At 36.8% G+C, this 21,959-nt stretch overlaps 1 protein-coding gene across 40 annotated transcripts in view; it reads right to left on the reverse strand.

Moving 5' to 3' along the window:
• The window catches only part of Lrrfip2 (LRR binding FLII interacting protein 2), an 86,394-nt gene extending 65,231 nt beyond the window's left edge, over window positions 1–21,163 (reverse strand). For 12 of the 40 annotated variants that reach the window (XM_046437735.2, XM_058576554.1, XM_046437733.2 and 9 more), the window contains exons 1-3: window positions 20,934–21,156; window positions 19,492–19,563; window positions 10,907–11,049 (exon numbers count right to left, since the gene is read on the reverse strand). In XM_046437735.2, the coding sequence (XP_046293691.1) occupies window positions 10,907–10,996 (90 nt within the window). In that variant the 5' untranslated portion in view covers window positions 10,997–11,049; window positions 19,492–19,563; window positions 20,934–21,156. Of the gene's footprint in view, window positions 1–10,906; window positions 11,050–12,447; window positions 12,519–19,491; window positions 19,564–20,498; window positions 20,831–20,933 lie in introns of those variants that run through there. The other 28 variants (XM_046437713.2, XM_058576556.1, XM_058576555.1 and 25 more) reach the window with 10 other exon arrangements.
• Between the last annotated feature and the right edge of the window lie 796 nt (window positions 21,164–21,959).

Consider the following 21,959-nt stretch of genomic DNA (forward strand, 5'->3'; position numbering starts at 1 on the left):
ATACATTGTTACCACATAGTAAGCACAGCAAGGAGTAAAGGTTGATTCCTACCTTCTAGAGACAAACATACTTTATAACTGACACATTTTTAAGTAGAATATTTTGAGTACATAAATTATACTTCTAGGAAGTACTACTAACATTTTTACCTCAGAATATAGTGGCATAAAACAAGTGCTTTAGATTCATTTACCATGTACCTCACACACATAAAACAAACGGAACAAAGTTAAAAAACCAAACACACAATGACCATGAGCCAATATTCCACTTGTGGATATACATACAAAAGAATTAAAAGCAAAGACTCAAGATAATTTAAACAACAAGGTTCATAGCAGCATTATTCACAATAGCCAAAAGGTAGAAACAATCTAAATGTTCATCAATGGATAAATAGATAAAATTGTGATTTATACATACAATGGATTATTATTTGGCCTTTAAAAGAAAGTTTTAATACATGCTAACATGTATGAATCTTAAAAACATGATAAATGACTTAAGCCAGACACAAGAGAACAACTATTGTATAACTCCACTTTAATGAGGTACCTAAAGTAATCAAATTTATAGAGACCAAAAGTAGGTGGTAGTTGCCAAAGACTGAGGGGAAAGGGGAACAGGGAATTATTAATTACTGGGTACAGAGTTTCAGTACAAGAAGAATATTTCTAAGAAATATAAAGGTCATCATTATCAATGGGAAAAATTCTACAAAATCTGATTAGTCCAGCACTGTTCTCTTTGCATTTATTATTCTACCCCTTATGCTTTTAGGATTTCCTTTCCTGTGCCAATACCTTTTCATGACAAAAGGAATCTTGAGGCATAAAGGAGGCATTCTATCTACACCTTCCCTAGCTTCTAACAGATCTCCCAATCTTGGAACACTTCCTTTTTACTTTGTCATTCCACCAGAAGAAATGCCCCGCCTCCTGTCATTTCAGGTCAAACATGCCCAACCCACACACATACTCTTGAACACATCTTCTCCATGATGTGAGCCTCACCTTCCTCAGGGACCTTACCCTATCATCTATCTCCTTAATCTTTACTTTCTCCTTCTATTGGTTTCTTCTCAAAGGTAGGTTCAAAGACTATGCCATCTTTAAAAAGCAGAACACAACAAAAAATCCCACCATACTTCAGTTCTACCCTGTGTTCTATTTACAGCTAAGTTTTCTCACACCTTCCTCCTCTCTTCTCACTCTCTTCAAATGATAGCAGTCTGGCTTCTGCCAAAGTCACTTAACTGAAGCTGTTCAAGGAAAGCTCATGAATGACCTGTACCAAACTCAGTGGAATTTTTAAAATTCTTATCTCAATTTTCCTTTCTGGACTTTCAATGCCATAATCACTCATTGCTTCTTAAAATTCTCATCTCTTGACATTCTGCAAGAGTTTTTGTCTGCTGGTTTTCCCCTTTACTCTGACCACTCTTCCCAGGAATCCTTCATGGGCACATTCTTCTCTGTTAGATCCTTAAATCTGTAATATAACTAAAGCTTCCAGGCTTGATCTACTCTTTTCATTTTAGGTTCTCTCCTGGGAGATAGAGATAGTCTGCAAATCTTTGTATCCAAGCCAAACCTTTCCCCCAACAATTCTGCTCTAACTGGCTATCAAACACTAGAGCTGTCCCTCTACCCACTAGAACCTTGAACTCACTATACCCCAATTTAATTTATAATCCTTCCTTTAAACTTCGTCTTCCTCTTTATATTTGTCCTTCAAATGTTTCATTAGCCAAAATATGAAATAAGAATCATGAGGCTTCTTCCTTTTTTTTTTTATCTTCCCACCATATTTATTTAGTCTCAATGACCTCACTCCCATTAAGTTCCCATCTCTTGATTATTTCTTCTATCCCAACTTCCCATTCCACTGTCTCTGCCTAAATTCACACTCTCATCACCTCTCACCAAGGTCAGAACAGCCGCTTTCTGTTTTCTGCCTTCTACTAGTCCTTCCCAACAAGGTAGATAAGGTAATTATAGTAATATAATTCAAATCTGATAAGTTATGTATCCTTTAAGTGGCCCCCACAGTATTCAAAATCAAATGCATAAATACTTTCCTGATTGGTCCCTCCTTCCTCCCCAGCATCACCTCCTCCCACTCCAACTCCTTTCTAGCAGCATGAGATTCTCCTATTCTGGGAGTCTTCCACAGTATTCACACACATCCATACAGAGCAGTTACAAACCAATACACAAAAATCCACAAAACAATACTGTTTATGCAGATAAATGTTAGAACTTCAAAAACAGCGACACTTTCTGATTTTGTTAGTGATTCCCCATGATGGGGAGAAAGGGTGAATAAGCCTGGAAAATGAAACAAAGGGCCTTAAACTTGGTTTGTAATTTCATCTTTTCCCTTTCTTCCCTCCTATCTTTTTAAAGAAAAGATCTGAAGTAATTGTAACGAATCGACATTTGTTCATATTGGGAGTGCTGAATTCGGGAATATTTATATCATTATCAAAACCTTTCTGTATTGAATAAGAATACTACATTGAGCCACTCATTCAAATGCCTTTAGAAGAAGAAAATCCTCCAATTTAAAAACTTCTGTGACACTGCAATCATGTAACAGTTTTAAAAGCAGGCAAATTTAAAATTCATAATTTAACAGAAATGTACTGAACTGAGTCAACAGAGTCTGGAATTGTCAGCCTGCGCTTATATTTATAATATAAAACCTATAAAATTGGCTGGAATAAAAGAGGTAAGGTATAATCTGGGCTTTTACAGACTATGCTTTAACTTCAAGGAATGTTAACTATAGAATTTTAGAAAGTGATACATTCAAAGAAAATGACTAACTCAGGTAACTAAGACTCAGACTTTGCTGTGTTTAATTTGTTTATTCTTCCATGACACTCATGCCAAAAGAACACTGAAAGACAAATTAAGAGACATAATATTTATTGTGTTGCCATGGTTACCAAATTAACAAATAAAAATTATTACTCCATTTCCTAGCAACTTCCTTTTAGTACAAAATCTTAGATACAATTGTCCTTAATTAGATCTTCCAATATATTTAACCATTTTCTAAAAAACTTTTGGTAATTGACAAATATTTAAATTTTTCTGAACATGAACATCAACATGTGTTACATAAAAACCTAGGAATTTTAACTCATCTTTTTTCTGGTGTCAAACAAATATATCTTTCTTTTATTCAGAGGCCTTTTGACAGTGAAAATATTCTTTTGGAATGATAGAGGAAATCTAAGGTTAAGGACTTTATTACTGAGGTCTGAATACAAGCTAATAGAGCAGAAAAAGTGAAACTTTTTATCTACAATGACATATCTAACCAAAATGAATCCTGGTTCTCGTAAAAATGCTTCTGGAGTGGAAAAAGGTGTTGCCAGCACCACCTTCACGTTTAGGTTAATGCTACTGTACTATCTGAATTTTTTTCCCCTCTAAATCCTTGTAAATCACAGATTATGGCAAAGATTATGACACTGAAAGTTTCAGTCTGAGACAAAATTAAATCTTAGATCACAAAAATCCTCCTTTAATTCTGAATAGAGAAACAAATCAAGGAACAGTGAGATACTGAGACTAACACTTGCAATGACAGAAAAACTGACCAAGGCCATGCTGCGCATGAGGGTAAGGCAAAGGACAAGAGAGTGCTACCCTAACCACACATCCTACTGTCCTTAACTTTAGTTCAGTAAGTGGGAAAAACATGGAGGAAGGTCTACACTCACCAGGAATTGGCTAAATTCATGCATTAATACCACTTGAAGGAATTCTAAATGACTAAAACCACAACAACTTAAATTTGCTCTTTTCAAAAGAATTAACCAAAGGGATGGAAATACGGCTCAGGGGAGAGCACTTGCCTAGCATATACAAGACCCTGGGTTCAATCTCCAGTACCTGCCCAAATAAATAAAAGATCTTCCTAATAAAAACAGGAAAGGGGAGAATTTTGATTTTTTTTTTTAAAACTGGCTAGAAATGGAAAAAACTTCACTTTCTATATGGATGAATTTTTATGTACTAATACTGAAAACACGTTTAAGTTTTAAGTAACAGTAATTCTCAGTAATTCTGCCTCCTGCGGAGTTTTTTTTTTTTTTTTTTTCCAGACAAATCCAGTTTACATAGGATAATCTGGACCAAGCACATAAGATAATTTAAAACATGTCAGAGGGCTGGGGATGTAGCTCAGGAATAGAGAGAGCACTTGCCTAGCATGTACAAGGCCCTGGGTGGATGCCTAGCACATGTCCAAAAAAAAAAGTAAGTGTGTGTGTGTGTGTGTGTGTGTGTGTGTGTATGGCAGAACTAAGAAAACCTCTAGACTTGATTTTGAAAATTCTGTAGCATTTTAAGGCTGAGACCAAAGAGGGATCTTCTTGAACGCTATACGTTCTCACTAAATGATCTCATTCACATTTATGGGTTCAATTACTTCTATATACTCACAACTCTTAAATGTTAATCTACAGCCCGAACCTCTTCATTGAGCTCTCGACCTATATTCTCAAACCACTTCTTTATAATGTCCATGTAGGTGTCTAACAGGCACCTTAAACACAACATATATTCATAGTCCCTCCCCACTCCACCATTCATCCAGATAAAAAAGCAAAACGTCTCTCTCTGCCATTCAACTATAATTATTCATTGAGCACTGACTATTTAACTTCTCCTTCCAACCACCTTTCACCAACTCCACTGTCACCATTCTAAGCTGGCCATCATCATCTCTATAGTCTCAGGCTTCATTTCCTTGAATGCACTAAAGACCCTCTGATAACAATTTCCAACCTTCAGTAAGTCATTCTTTTAAAGCTCAAATATGATCATGTCATAACCCTACAAAAAATTTCCAAAGCTTTCCCTTGCTTTTAGTACAAAGAGCAAAATACTAAATACAGGCTGTAAGAACCTATGTAGGATTCTCAATTTCCTCCCTATTGACCTTTGGGCCAGATATTACCTTGATATAGGAAGCTGAACTGTACACTAGGATATTTAGCACCATTCCTGGCCTCTATCCACAAATGCCAGTAACACATCTTCCCTACTCTAATCTCTTTTATTGAGACAGGCAAAAATTTCTCCGTACATTGCCAAACATCTCCCAGAGAGCAGTGAGTAGAACCATTGACCTAACTCTGGCTTCTCTATCCTCCTTGCTTCCAGGTTGATGCTATGGGACGGACCACAGTTAAGAGTGCAGAAGCCAAGTGCAATTTTCGGCTCTAGCCATTCTTAAGGCAAGTTACTTCACTTCTCCATACCAAGGATTCATCACTGATAAAATAATAATAGTAGACTAACTCACAGGATTGTTGTGAGGATTAAATTCATTTAAAGTCCTTAGCCCATGCCCTCAATATTTACTGAGCAATGACATCAAAAAATTTGTTTTTTAAAAAGCAACTATATTCTAAAATGAAAGATGGCATTAATGCTCATAATTATTACTGATTATGATAATTCTCTACATTTTAAAAAAGCTTTTATCCCTGCCAAAAGTTTACCAGAGCCTACAAATGAATAAATTACTAAAAGTAGTGAAATTACTGTGAGAAGACCATTCCATAAAGCAGTTAACACTGGAAAGTATTTTAAAGTAAGCAAAATTCTCCCCTGTGTATCTTTCTCCTGAAGCTGTTAATCTAGAATCATAAACCACAAACTTCAGATTCTCCAAGATGCCTAATCTGGCCATTAACTTTCTTAGGCAACAAAATGAAATCCAACCAAGGATGCATCAATAGATAAACATATATAAACAAAAGGTAGTACATACACACAATGAAATATTATTTGGCCTAAAAAGGAATAAAGTTATTTAAAAGAAGAAAAAAGGAATGAGATCTGGTATATGTTACAACAAACATGAATCCTTAAGATATTATGCTAAGTGAAATAAGATACACATAGAAGACAAATATTGCATAATTTCATTCACATGAAACATCTAGAAGAGACAAACTAATAGAGGCATAAAGTAGATTAAAGGTTACCAGGAGTTGAAAAAGTGAATACTAGGGAGTTATTGCTTAATAGTTAAGAGTTTCTGTCTGCAGTGATGAAAAAGTTTTGGAAATCAATAATGGTGATGGGGTGATAGTTGCATAATACTGTGAATGTGAATGTCATTAATGCCACTGAATTATATACTTAAAAAAAAAAAAAAAGGGAAACCAGAACATTCCAGCAGCCACATGAGTTATATAACCATAGAGCTACCATTCTTCCTTATTATCACAAGTACTTTTGTATTCCAAATGTATTTACATGTATCTTCTGGTCAATGTAAAAATCTCTGGACACTATCAACTACACTCCAGTTCTTATAGATTATAATCAGTTCCTATGTCCAACATTCATTCTTTAGATTTAAAAGAACTATGCATATGAACATAAATTTCTTTTTCTTGGGGGGGGGGGGGGGGGGAATCAAACTCAGAAGCACTCAATCACTGAGCCACATTCCCAGCCCTATTTTGTATTTTATTTAGAGACAAGGTCTCTTTGAACTTGAGATCCTCCTGCCTTAGCCTCCTGAGCCACTGGGATTACAGGTGTGCACCATTGCACCTAGCGTCGGTTTTTTTTGTAAGTCATACATCTTAAAAGAAATCTCAGAATTTTAGAGCCAAAAGAAATCTCAGATCATCAGTTCAAAAACTAAACAACATTCTGATGAATTCCATTGGAAGAAGTGTGCATAAAACACGTTTTCTTCATAATTTCAGCTCAAAACAAGGAAAGCAATAATATTCCAGGCTTTAGTGACACCTTCAAATGACTGTTTGCAGGGTTGGGGTGTAGCTCAGTTTGGAGCACTGGCCTAGAATACACAAAGCCCTGGGTTCCATCCCCAGCACTGCAAAAAAAAAAAAAAAAAAAAAAGGAGGGGGAAGAGGAGGAGGAGGAGAAGAAGAAAAGATTGTTTGCAAACACTTAAAGAGGCTTCAATTTCTTCTCATATAAACATTCATCAAACTGAATATGGGAAGGCAGCAGAACTGGCTTTCATTCCACCCTTATCTTTCTCCTCTTGAGACAGAGGCTAGCTGCCTAGAGGTCCCCAATTCAATACACTAGATACATTCTTTCAGATTTTCACTAAAAGCCAATAAGCCTTCAGATTGGTCTTCTGATAATTCTAGTGACCTTGCTGACAACTTCTGACACCTCCAAAAACTGTAAAAGACTGAGCAATGTTCCCATCACAGACATGCAAGGCTCCTAAATCCACCCACGTTCCTACTTCCATGGAACAGACTTCAAACATTTCAACATCTTTTTTAAATGCATTCAGGTTTTGCAATATAAAAAGGGTTCTAGAGATGGACGGTGGTGATGGTTGCACAACAGCATAAACTTACTTCATACCACAGAACTATACGTACACTTAGTGGCTAAGATGGTAAATTTTATGTGTGTTTTACCACATATTTTAGCATAAAAGTTATCCAGATATGGAACACATTTATATTCTTTGTTTCCTTTCCTTCTCATCCTCTCTGGTTGTCTGCTTTCTTGCTAACTGAGAAGCATGGAAACTTGAACAGATACTAGTTAAGATGGAAAAAAAAAAAAAAAGGTTATTTTGCTTTATTTATGGTCTTCCCTATCTACTTCAAAAAACAATCTGAAGTGAGGAAAGACAAACTAAACTCTTAAGATTTAACTGAAGAAAAAAAAGAATAAGCTGTCGTTTTTATTGTTGTAGAGGTTTTGTTCATTTTTATTTGTTTCTAACGCAAGTCAATATTTTTTGGTGAAAGGGATGATCACACTGGAGAAAATAAGGATCAAGGACTATCCATGAATGCCAACCATCCAGTGTATGAGTGGAAGCATATGAATGGCTATGAAAGTGTTAAAGAAAAGAGAAAGAATTGACTAAAGGAGTTATTTTAGAATTATAGGAATGAAGAGGAAACAATTTTCTATACCTAATTCAAGGCAAAGGGGTATTTAAAGTGTCTCAAGACATAAAGCATGGTTATAGTGGGGGGTTTTTGGTACTGGAGACTGAACTCAGCAGTGCTTAAAAACTGAGCTACATTCCCTCCCCTTTTTATGTTTTATCTTGAAACAGGGTCTGGCTAAGTTGCTGATGTCCTCACAAGTTTCTGAGGCTGGCTTTAAACTCACAAGTTCTTGCCTCAGCCTCCTGAGCCACTGGGATTATAGGCACACACCACCAAACCCAGCTTTCACTATTTCTTTTTAATAAGCAAAAAAAAATAGCCTCCACAAGCCTAACAATGAAGGTTCACAGGCATTATCTCCTTTAATCATCACAATAGCCTACAAGACAGGAAGACAGTATTATTTCCATTTTACAGATGAGAAAACTGAGGTCAAGAGAAGTGACTTCACAAAATTACTCAACCAATTATTAGCCAGAGCCAGAATTCAAAACCATGTTTACAAGTCTGCAAAGTCCACTTCTCTTGGAAGCAGTATGGTAGAGTAGAATAAACAACAGCTTTAAATGGCTGAATCGGAGACCAGATTCTAATACCTTTTAGGTAGTTAGCTCTCTCCTTCAGATGATCCCTCAACTGTAAATAACACTAATAATAATACCTATCTTACCTAGATCAAGATTTTTGTGAGAATCAAGATGCATAAATGCTTTCAAAGTCATGAAAAAACAAGCTATGGGGGAGCTGGAGAAGATTAATTAAATAGTGTAGTATAGGAAGTGGTTAAATGCACAGACTGGAGCCAAAATTCATGTACCTAAACCTAAGTTCTTCTATTTCCCAGTTATGTAACCTTGGGAAAGTTATTTAACTTTTCTGTGCAATGGTTTCCTCATCTGTAAAACGGAGATAAAAATAAAACCAATCTCAGAATTTTGCGAGGGTTAAATAAAATAATGTGTGAATAATGCTTAGGTTAATATTTGTCATAAAGTAAGGACTCACCAATATTGGATATTAGACTCCAACCCAACTTTTAAAAGAAAGGATCACATCAAAAAAGGGGAAGAAGGGAGGCTGAGGTGTAACTCAGTGGTAATGCACTTGACTTGCATGCATGAAGCCATGAGTTTGATTCTCAGCACCAGCCAAAAAAAAAAGGGGGGGGGGTTCAAATACTTAGTAAAAATACAAAAGAAGCCTAGAGGACGCTGGCATTTTCTTCTCATTTAGCCCTCCAAATTTGGAAGTAAATATTTTGAGAAGTTTCAATTTTTAAGTAAAACAATGTGGCTTCCAAAATGTTTCATTTGTGCAGATACTTAAGATTATTGAAACATAATATCTACTTTTTCACTTTTAAATGTCTTTTGTATTTTTATCTAAAAACATGTCATCAGACTGGGGCATAGTTCAGTGATAAAGCTTGTGTGCATGAATAAGGTCCTGGTTTCATCCCCAGCACAACACACACACACACACACACACACACACACACAAAAGCTAAGAATGTCTCATTTAAGTTTTTTTTAAAGTAATTTTGTTAAAGTAGTATCATGAACTTCTTTAACTAGTTTTGTTAAAGTAATATCATGGGGATTGAAATGAAGAAAATCATGTTACATGAATTTATGAATATGTTAAAATTAGTCCCACTATGGGCTTATTGTACAACTATAATGTAATTTTTAAAAGTATATTTAAAATTTAAGGCTAAACATTAGCATTTAAATATACAATTTTAGAGTATTAAAGGAAAAAGTAACATCACAAATTTGTTATCAGTTTTTAAATAACTTTTGTTTCATATACTCTTCAAGATTTGGTTTTTGGTTTTGGTTTTTTTGGAGAATCCTTTATTTTTTATTTACTATATATGACTGCAGAAAATTTGGTTTCTAATTCAAAAGCAAACTAAACAGCTTTTAAGAGGAAAAATATAGATCAATTAAAAAAAAGAAAACAGCATTAATAATAAATAAGTTATTTACTAAGAACAAAGAAGTGATATGGGAATAACTCTCACAAAAAGAATATAATTTAATGCTAATCTAAGCAATTCTTGTACCAGATTGGTTTACGGTCAGTTTGTAACTGAAGACAGAGTTGAGGTCTGAATCAAGTTGGTATCTTGCTAAGAAATCCAAGGTGGAAGTTATCTTAAATATCCATTATATAAGGAATTGCTGCTAGTAATTTAACAGGTGACACCGCTTCTTATTTTATTTTTCTGAATTATTAACAAACAAACAATGCTCCAGAAGCTCTGCTACTATAAGAATTAAACAAAAAATTTTACCACAGGGCTGAGAATGTAGCTCAGTGGTAGAGCGCTTGCCTGGCATATGTGATGCCTTGCCTGAATTTAATATCCAGTACCACCACCAAAAAAAAAAGACTTGGAAAAAAAATTCCACTGCAGTATTTCAAAAAAATAACTTAAAGGGGTTGGGGTTGTTTCTCAGTGGTAGAGTGCTCACCTAGCATGTATGAGCACCACATAAAAATAAAATAAAAACATTGTGTCCATCCACCTAAAACTAAAAAATAAATATTTTTTTTAAAAAATAAGTAACTTAGAAACTCTGAATAGGCACCAAATAAGAACTATTTCTGTCAAAATTCACATAGCACCTCTTGGAACTACAGTCAAATGAGCATTTCAATAGTTACATCTCCAACATTCTAATTAATTACCCTAAGTTTAAATCCTGAAGATTAATTATAAATTTAAATACATTAGGACAATACCTTGAACTCAAAATATAATGAAAAATTAACGCAGGTGAGGTGAATAGCTATCTAAGTATATTTTATTCTAATACAGTATTTTAGAGGCTAACAATATCTTATTCATAGTAAACATTCTGAAACTAGCTCAATGAATGAGTATCTATATGTCACCCCCACATTTTTACAATACTCTCATCTGTGTAACTTGGTGTTGAGAAGGAGTTTACCAGACACACCTCTCTGGCAATGTTACTCAAAGCTTCATCTTCTGCAGAAAATCGATCTTTCACAGGTGTTCGTTTCCTTCCAGAACCAGGAGTCCCCATCTTGTGTTCTTAATAGCCTTCCAACTCTGTAAGTGATTTCACTGTGTTCAGCCCTGAAATAAAATAAATGCAGTAAGTTAGGATGTTTCCCTTTATTCGGTTTTAATGCCCATTTATACATTCAACTTTAACAGAAGATTTATATTTGTCTTTGGAAAAATTAGTCAATAACTACTTTTGCACACAATCAATTATTCCAGTAAATTTTAGAATATTTAAACTTAAATTAATTACTAAACCTCCTAACTTCACTATGATATTCACAACAACTATGAGAGTATATTAGCCTCAGAAAACGGAAGTCAGCAGCAATTCTGCCTAACAGTTTAAAATTAATACAACTATTTCTAAAATCTATTTCCATTCCTGAGTGAAAGGCATTTCAGAAAAGTCATTCAGCCTAAAGTTTCAGAAGAACATGTTCAAGAGGTTTTAATACCTTAAAATTACATAAAGATAACTTCTTATCTTTATGTAATCTAAGAAATTCTTGTACCAGATTGGTTTACGGTCATTTGTAACTGAAGACAGAGTTAAGGTCTGAATCAAAGTTGGTACCTTGCTAAGAAGGTAGCAAGGTGTAATTTAAGAAACAATGCCAATTAAATCATGACCACATAAAAAAACAAATGAAGGCTTGTTATTCAGTAATTAATAATAACCAACACTGTCCATGCAAAAAATATGTATCTGTTATTTTCAGTTACTATAGGGACTGAAGATAGAGCAGTGAACAAAACTGATGTAAACAAATGACTAAGTATACATATGTGGGCCAGGAACAATGGTCCACACCTGTAATATCAGTGACTCAGGAAGCTGAGACAGGAGAATCAAAAGTTTGAGGCCAGGCCAGGCAATTTATGGAGCCCCTATCTCAAAATAAAAACTAAAAAGAGCTGGGGCTGTAACTCAGTGGTGCAGCACCCAGGGTTTGATCCCAGGATCACCAAAAATCATCCTCATCATCATCGTCATCATCACCACCTATAACTCTATCATAATTATCATTATTAAATAGACCCATTTTTACAGTTTTGCCATGTATATTTAAGTCTATGATCCATTTTCAGTTAACTTTGGTATTATGGTGTGAGTCAGGGATCCAACTTCATATTTCTGCATGTGAACATGTATTTATCCTGGCACTATTTTTTGAAGACTTTATTCTTGCCCTATTGAATTGTCTTGCCATCTTTTTTGACAATACTGGAGACTGAACCCAGGGGCACTGTACCCCTGAGCTAAATCCAGCCCTTTCTATTTTTCATTTTGAGACAGAGTCTCCATAAGTTACCTGGGCTGGCCTTGAATTTACAGTCTTTCCTGCCTCAGCCACAAGTAACTGGGATTATAGCTATGCACCACATGCCCAGCTTGTCCTGCCACCCTTATTGAAAATCAGCTGACCAGAGAAGTAAGGGCTTATAATTCAGCAGAATGGCACACACCTGTAATCCCAGCTACTCAGGAGGCTCAGGCAGTAGAAGCACAAATTTGGGACCAGCAACTTAGAGGCACCCTGTGTCAAAATACAAAATAAAGAAAAGGGTTGGGATACAGCTCAGTGGTAGAGTACCCCTTGGTTCAAACCCCAGTACTTTAAAAAAAGGGGGGGCAGATATTTTTTATTTGTAGACATCTTTTTTTGTGTGTGTACCAGTTTTGTACTCAGGTCACTTAACCACTGAGCCATATCCACAGCCCTTTTTTGTATTTTATTTACAGACAAGGTCTAACTAAGTTGCTGAGGTTGGCTTTGAACTCAGAATCCTCCTGCCTCAGCCTCCCAAGCCACTGGAATTATGCATTACTGTGCCTGGCTAAGACACCAATTTTTATTTTATTAATCTGTATGTGTATTTTTATGCCATATCACATCATCTTGATTACTGTGGCTTTGCAATAAGTTTTAAAATTGGAAAAAGGAGTCCTCAACTTTTTCTTGTTTAAGACTGACTGATTATTTTGGATCCCTTACATTTCCATATAAATTTTGAATCAGTTTGTCATTTTATTTGCGGGGGGTAAATGGTTGAAAAAGAAAAAAGAAGGTAATCAGGATTACAAAGCAGTTACACTGAATCAATAGACCAATCTGAAGACAACTGCCATCTTAATAATATTAAGACTCCAATTCATAAAAATAGGATTCTTTCCAATTATTTAGGTCTTCTTTAATTTCATTCCACCATATTTCATGTTTTCAATGTGCAGGTATCTCATACATGGAAACTGGAGCAGAAAAAGGGAAAGAAGGCTGTAGGTGGGGGGGGAAGTGGTGGAGTAGGAGAATGAGGAGGAGGGAGGGAGGAAGGAAGGGAAAGGGGAAGAAATATGAAATGAATTTAATAAAAATCATGTTATATAACATATAAATGTGCCAAAAGGAATTTCACCTTTATGTATATGTAGAAAGTACCAATGAAAAATAAATAAAGGAGCTAGGTGTGGTGATGCACATCTGTAATCCCAACAGCTCAGGAGGCTGAGGCGGGAGGATTTCGAGTTCAAAGCCAGTCTCAGCAACTTATGGAAGCCCTAAGTAACTCAATGAGATCCTATTTCTAAAATATAAATAAGGGCTGGGGATGTGACTCAGTGGTTAAGTGCCCCTGGGTCCAATCCCCAGTACCATAAATAAATAAATAAATGGAAGATCAGTAGATAGAAGAGGAAGAAAAAGAGGAGGGAAGAGGGTAAAAGGGGACGGTGACTGAAATCAAATTCCTTGCAAGTATGATTTTGTCAAAATGAATCCAACTATAATTATAATACTCTAATAAAAATTTAAAAATTTAAAAAATAAAAATAACCATAAACATTTAAAAAAAATTTTAAATAAAGGTTGGGGATGTAGCTCTGTGGTAGCATGCTTGTCTAGCAAGTATAAAGCTCTGAGTTCAATCCCCAGTAATGCAAAAAATGTTTTTGTTTTTGTTTTTTGTTTTGGGGCAAGGTAAAGCTTTACTTGTGCCAGAAGGGCGTGCTAGGGAGCAAAAAATGTTTAAAAGTAAAAAAAAAAGTCTCTGGGAATGGTGGTACATGCCCATGATTCCAGCAACCCAGGAGGCTGAGGCAGGAAGATCAAAAATTCAAGGACAGCCTCAGCAACTAAGTGATTCCAACAGCAACTCAAAGAGACCCTGTCTCAAAATACAACATAAAAACGGCTGAGGATGTAGCTCAGTGGTAGAGCACCCCTGGGTGCAATCTCTAGTACCAAAAAACAAAACAAACTTGTAGATCACAAAAAATGAAATTGGCAAGACCAGGAGGGCAATGACTAGACAGATAAATAGACAGACAGATAGATAGATAAAAAGATAAATATAGATATCATTATTCATGACAAGAAAAAAAACACATCTAAAACTTAAATTTTTTCTATCTTTAGTCCTATAGTGCTTGAATCACTTAGACCAAATACTTAATTAAAAAAAAAAAAAATAGCTACAACACATATGCTTGCTAAACATATTGTTTGTTATCAGATATAGATGATTTAAACCATTCACAGGAAAATAAGTGTGCCTCTGCAGAAAGTATACTCTTTAACTTTAAAATAGTCAAGATTGCTCCAAGCTGTTAAAATGTTTCTATTTGAAAAGTGGGACTGTAGAAAGAATAACAAAGTGTTCAGAGCAATTTAAAAAATTAAACGTATTTCCTAAAGCAGTAAAAATATATAAAAACTAGTTAAAATTCTGATGTTCATAATAAAGGTATATATAGGTTTCAAAGTAAAAACAACAGAAAAAGTTGAGCTATGATTCTTTAATTGGGGTAGGGTGGGAGGTGGATAATATTCTACCTCTGAAAAAATAAAAACATTTTGATATGCACCCTAAGGCTTTTCCCAACTGCTTAACCTCTTCTTCTAGGAGGGAAAAGCTGAGACAGGGAAAGAATAATAGGAATAAACCAAATAATAGCATTAAGGAAGAAAAGAAAAACACTACTATTTTATTTTTTCTCCTCACATTGAATCCTAAATATACCATCATCATAAAATGCTACAATACCAATTTCTGAGGACAAGGAGAAACTATATTTCCTGGAGCCACAACCTAATCTTAAACAAAAGAAAGGGAAACCATCTGCAGGCTTGTGTCTATAAATTAAGTCTGCATGCTGAATTCTTCAAACAACTTTGACTGTAATATAGCAGTTAAATACACTGATGTGAACCTTGGTCAAAGGGTGGAACACTAAGTTCCTTAACAGCTTTCTAGTTTAAGAAGTGACATAGCTAAAGAACTATAAACTCAAGTGTTTCATTCACTAAATATAGAAAACATCAAGGTTTTCATGAGGCATCACATGACCCAGGGACACAACTATGCTAGGAGACAGCATCTGGTAACAACTAAGAGTTTAAAGCAAAAACTACATGGTACTCTATACTTTTGTGGAAAAAACAGAATGAAAATTTGAGAAGAAGCTAATTTATCTGAACTCAAAATAATCCTGTAAAACAATCTATCATTCCAAAAGTCCAAGAGTTCACATTTGTGATCCCAGTGACAAGTGTGAAGGTGTCTGAATTGGAAGGCTATTTCATATTATGGTATGGCCTCCCTGTGTCAGTAAGAGTAATGATTTTTCCCTTGTTGTAAAACATTCCACTGATCCCTGGCAAACACTCTCAAATAACTAGAATATAACATCAGTGCTGTGACAATTCTTTGCTCTCCTTGTACATCTCTTTATAAAAACTTGCTCAGTTTTCCCTAATCATCCTCTTTCCAAAACAATAAATAAATAAAATAGCCAAAAACCTAGATCCTGGGATACACCCTAAGCAGATTTCCAGCCCCAAAAGAGCCTTAATCTTATGAAGACAAATGTCCTTTATAATCCCCTCTTCTGTGGTTGCCACTTTTCCTAAACCACAAGCCTTCCTGACTTGCAGCAGGGCCAGGCCAGATTACAGATATGTGGTAGGTTCTGTCAGATGAGCTTTGACAAGGCCTCAAAATAGATCCCGGGCACCAGCCAGGGAAACTGCCACTCACAAGTTCCAACTTCATCATACTTGAACTTCTCAGCACTTAACTTTTTTTCTCTAGTCTCTCTCATTTAAGAGGACAAAGGATCTTAAACCTCCTCCTGGCCATTAGTGAACTTTTATGTTAATCAAAATTTAAAAACTGGACCTCCCTTATTCTGCTTACAAACGCTTTGCAGAATAAAAACTGAATCTGAAGGTCTGGGGATGCAGCTCAGTAGTAGAACACTTGCCTAGCATGTGTGAAGCCCCAGGTTCAACTCCTAGCACCACCACAACAAAAGAATCTGTACCCTCTTCCTGCCGTGAAAAATCAATCCATCAAAAACACTATGAATTACAAAGAGATTTTTCAGATCCCAAGCTCCAAAGAAGTTGGTTTTTTTGTTTGTTTTGGTTTGGTTTGGGTTTTTTGATACTGGGGATTGAATTCAGGGGCACTCAACCACTGAGACATCTCCCCATCCCTATTTTGTATTTTATTTAGAGACAGGGTCTCACTGAGTGGTTGAGAACCTCACTTAGCTGAGATTGGCTTTGAACTCGTGATCCTCCTGCCTCAGCCTCCCAAGCTGCTGAGATTACAGGCAATGTGCCACCGAGCCCAGCTTCCACAGAATCTATTTGTATTTTTATTACAAACAGATTAGGATGCAGAATGTAAAGGAAGAAGTCAAACTATTTATTTCTCTATTAATATTAATTATTATTATTTATTAACTATTATAATTATTAATAATTATAATTATTAACTATTAATATTAACTGTTAATAATTATAATTATTAACTATTAATATTAGCAGACTTCAACAGTACAAAAAATTAAATAGACTATATACTTTTTTTTTTCAGTACTGGTGTTTGAACCCAGGGGCGGTCTACTACTGAGCTACATTCCCAGTCCATTTTAAATTTTGTTTTGAGACAGGGTCTTCCTAAATTGTTGAGACTGGCCTTGAACTTGCAAGCCTCCTGCCTCAGCTCCCAGAGTGGCTCAGATTATAGGCTTGGGCTTGCAATAAGTCCAGCATACATACAATGTTATTAATTGACATAAAACATAAAATTCTGAAACAACTGAAGAAGATGTAGCCACTTAACTATTACCAAATATAAATGGTTTGTATGTGAAAATACCAGTCTTCAAACTACCGTGTTTCTAATTGAAACAAATGAAATTAAGCATCTGATACTCTAATATGTCTTAAATCACCTTATAAAATACATTTGCAATTTTTTTAATGAAAAAATGGGTAGAGAATACAAAGTAATTAAGAAGTCTTTTCTTCTACAAGCCTATATAGTCCAATATAGGATTTAAATAAATTTTTAAATTTTCACAACTTAAGTCCCAAACTCCCAGTCATACATTCAAATATACACTATATATACATACTTAAACACTAGAGCCAAGACTTGTTTTACAAGTTTTTCATTATAGTAGTGCTTGTAGTAGTCTAAAAACAATCTAAATGTCTGTTAGTAGGGAATGGTAAATTATGGAAAATGAATAAATCAGGATCCATCTACACTAAGCAGGACATCCAATCTTTAGAAAAAATGAGGTGAATATATACGTTCATCATATAAATATATATGTATGGGAGGGTTCCAAGATACATCAAGGGTTAGAATGAAAGGTACAGGATATTTCTCCTAAACGTATGCTTGTGTACATATAATAAAAAATTGAGAAGACACACAATAACCATTAGCAATGCTTCCTTGGATTAGGAGGCAGGGGTAAGGAAAACCTAGGAGTTTGTGGCAGAAAGGAAACTTACATTTTCTTTTTAAATATTTTATCAATTTTTAAAAATCCCCACAAGTTCTACTAAGCCCATGAAATCAGCATTATCCTATATATGCCATTTTCCCTCTTCCTAACCATCTCTACTTTTACCTATTGCTTTTGTATCACTAGAGTAAAACAAATGTATACATATGTAGCAAGTATCAGAGACTATCCAAGAAGTAGAATTCTCTTGGTTCCCCTAACTCCACCAAAATCAATAAATAATAGAACAAATGAAAGAGTATAGCATACAATAAACCCAGTTTTTATCCTAGTATCGCATTCCTTTTAAGTCTAGCCTAATTTATTTCAAGTTTTTAAAAGTGGAAGTGCAAAGTGCAACACTAAAAAAAAAAAAAAAAAATCACTTCCAAAGATATCCTATCTATTATCTTAGAAGGGAAAATGGAGAAAAGAATGAAGTAGATTACTCACAAGGTAAATTTTGCTCAATTCCTTCCTTTAAAAGTTTTAAAAGCTCAGTTTTGAAAGATGGTCATAGAGCCTAATCTTTATTTGCAAACTGGAAAAGTATATTACATTTTTTTTTAGTCATGGAATCATCCCTCTATTCAGATTCTCCAGAGAGAAAGTGACTACCTAAAAGGAAAAGGCTATGAAATGGTTTCTATTTTGTAGGTGCAATAGATAGTGCTCCTATGTTAAGGACAAGAATTTTACTTCCTTCTCAATGATCCTCATCAACATTCCCAGCACATTGCAAGAAGAATTTTTTTCCCTCTACACCATGAACTGTGTTCTTTACACTAGGACCAGGATAAACAATTCATAGAGCTTTGCAAGAAAGTGCTCCCTTCCTCTTGCTAAATTCATTTCTAGTAATAATTTGTTTTTAAGAGATACATTGCCAAATATATTTTGCATATCTCTTTTTTCCTTCATTATTGAGATGCTTAAATTTTGACCTAAGAAGATTTCAATTGCATATTTGCCCACCAAGGCTGTCAGTTATGGTGGTTTCCACAAGGGATTTTCCAAAAGGGAATCTCTATTCGAAAGGAACTGAAACTCTTAAGTCACTTTCAGCTGGACAAAAATCAAAAGCAACATTAGAGAATACTGAAAATAAGAATACGTAAAGGGGGGCTGGGGATGTGGCTCAAGCGGTAGCACGCTCGCCTGGCATGCGTGTGGCCCGGATACAAAACAAAGATGTTGTGTCCACTGAAAACTAAAAAAAATAAATAAATATTAAAATTCTCAAAAAAAAAATACATAAAGGTAAAAAAGGATGCCAAAGAATTAAAGAAATTTTGTAAGTAAGACCAATTAGATAAGTTTGGTATTACTTTAAAAAAATAACTAATTGAAGGTCTTCATGAGTGAAAAATAAAACAAGCTGAATCCCCCCTCCCAAAAAAAGGAAAAGAAAAACATGGTTAAAAGTATCAAGACCTCTGTGATTCAAAGTTATTTTGCTTAACAACATTTTAAAAGCCAAAAATGATCAAATTACATTTCAGCAATAAAAAGTTATTTCTAGTTTAATATCAATCCATTCCAAAAATAAATCACAAATTCAATACACACTTTCTTCTGTAACAAAACTTAGTTAACAGTATAGTCTCATTCTATATTTTTAAGGATAGAATGGCAAAATGGGTAAGGCATTCCACTCAAAAGACTATTTTGTATAATGCAAATTCTTTCAGTTAACTTTTTCATACCTTAGTGATGGTAGTTCTCCTTGCCAGGGTCATTTATTTTGCTTCTACACCCCTTCATTTATCTTGCCACATCTAGTCCAAAAAGAAAAAAAAAATGGGCAAAATCACAACAATCCACTTAGTAATTAAAGCATTTTGCAAAATTTCAATTGTCATTTTCTTAGCATACTTTATGACAAAAACCATTCAGCAACAAACCTAACACTTCCTATAAAATAAGTAAAGGCATCTAATTAAACAAGCAGAAACAAACTTAGTTTTCCTCTATTTCACTGTTAAGATCCATCAGTGATTCACAAGGTGAGTGATCTAACTTCCTATATGAATCACACTTTCCAAAATTCTTATTCTATACAAGTATACTAGGTCATCACCTCTGTATTTGTTAAACAGAGCATGACATTGGTGAAACGGGGTTTTACTTCAAGAATTTCAAACCGTGGCATACTTGGAAGTTCCTGCCAACTAACTTTACCTGCAACATTTTGCACTCTCCAACAACTACAGCTTTTCATATAGATTATCACCAAATAAAGTATTATTTTGAAAAAAAAATATTTCTTTAAACACTGATTAAGAACTTACTCATCCCTACCCTCCTCTCCATCTCTCAGTTCCACTACTACATCCACATTCTCTTCTCAATGTGATGACATAAAAATTAACAGCAATTCTGTCATCCTTACATACTGCTTTTAGTCGATTAAATTACAGTTTTTCTGTTTGTGGCAGAAATGCTGAGTCATTAAAAGAAAACAAGCTATAAACAATTAAAATTTAGGCTACAGCTTTCCCCCAGCCGTGTCTCAGAAAGCTGATATTTGTAACTCCCACGGTATAAAAAATACTGCAAACACTTGAATCTTTTTCTCCCCAAGAAAAGGAAGGGGGCTTCTTCTGGCTGGATATCCACAGAAAAAGGAAGCCAGGACTGACTGCAACTGTATAACTCAACAATCTGGGTGTGAATAATGCCCCATATTAGTCAAGCATTAACCCTGACCCACCTAGCTAGCTCCTGTTAGCCCGCGCTTCAGTTCAGGTCAAAAGAGCAAAGAGAAAAAAAATTCCATAAAAATGCTACGCCGTCCATCGGCCTGACACGGTTCCCGGGAGTGCTTCTCCCGGGACCGAAACCCTGAGTGTGACGTCGGGAACAGAAGGAGCCGCGGACTCCCGTGTCAGAGGAGCAGCCGTCCAATTTAATTTCTCCCACAACTGGAATAACACCTTCCCTCCCCGCGGAGGGAGGGTGCGCGACAGAAGATGCCCGAGATCTCGGCAGTCAAGCGGCGACCGGGCCCAGGAGCTGGGCAGTCCCAAGGTAGCCCGGCCCCCAACAGGGGTCGGCGGCGGCGCGGATCCTCTGGGCTGCGGAGGCCGGGAAGAGGGGCCTCCCAGCTCCCTGCTCACACTGAGCGGGCGGGAGGAGCGGCCCTTACCTGCCTCTTGGACGGACTGTGGCTGCGGCGCCGCCTGGGAAGGGCCGGAGCGCGGCTGGCCGGCCCGGCACCCGCCCGGCACAGCGACGAAGGGCGAGGGGCGCTGCGGCCAGAGTCGGTCCCGGGTTCCCAGCCAGGAGGGCCGAGCTGAAAGCGGTGGCTCCCAGCACCGGCGGCCGATCTATCAAGCTGGTGCGCCCTCAGCGCGGCGGCTGAGACAGCGGGAACCGGCCCCGGGATGAGCGGCAGGCGGAGGCGGCCAAGGAGGGGCGGGGCCACGGGGTCACCGACCCGCTCACCCGGAAGTAGTTGTGGCCAGGACGGCCCGCGAGCGCCGCGCGCTGCGGCCGGACTAAGCCTCAGCGAGCCAAGTACCCGAGGCTGACGGTAGAGATGTCCCAGGCAGCAGTGTGCCTGCTTCCCCACTCCGCCACCGCGAGCCACTGGGGTGGCGCGGGAGGGAAGAAGGAAGGGCGGGGATCGCGGCCTCCGGTAAGGCGGGGCCTGAGCCACCGGTGGGGCGGAGGCCCAGGGCTCTTCGAGGCAGGCGTATCCCTGACTCCGGACAGGGACTGACTGATATGCGAATTGATACGTGTGCTGGCTCACGGTTGCACCTGCCGGGGTCGCCTCTAAACCGCCTGACTTTGTGGGCTTGGGTAAGTGGGCGGGAGTGGCGCTCTGGCTGTAGGAAGCCAAAGAGTGCGGATGGGCGTGGTTGAAACGCTGCAAGCCATATTTACAAAATGGAATTGCATTATTTTAAAATGATTTCTAGAGAAGAATGCTTGGCGGAGTGAGGTGAAAGGAAGAGTTTAGAGTCTGTTAAAAATCGGATAACCGGACGCGATGGTGCGCACCTGTAGTCCCGGAGCCTGTGAATTTCAGGCCAGCTTGGGAATCAACAAGACCCAGTATTAAGGTGGAAAAAATAAAATAAAATGTGACAGACGCGGACCTGTCAGTCATTCATTCCAGAAGTATCTGTCGAGGCACACCAGGTCGAAAGCACTGGGAAAGACCAGG

This window comes from Marmota monax, unplaced genomic scaffold (genome assembly GCF_021218885.2).
Source record: "Marmota monax isolate L192 unplaced genomic scaffold, Marmota_monax_Labrador192_F-V1.1 WCK01_AAM20220418_F8-fsc00021, whole genome shotgun sequence".
In the NCBI taxonomy this organism is placed as follows: domain Eukaryota; kingdom Metazoa; phylum Chordata; class Mammalia; order Rodentia; family Sciuridae; genus Marmota; species Marmota monax.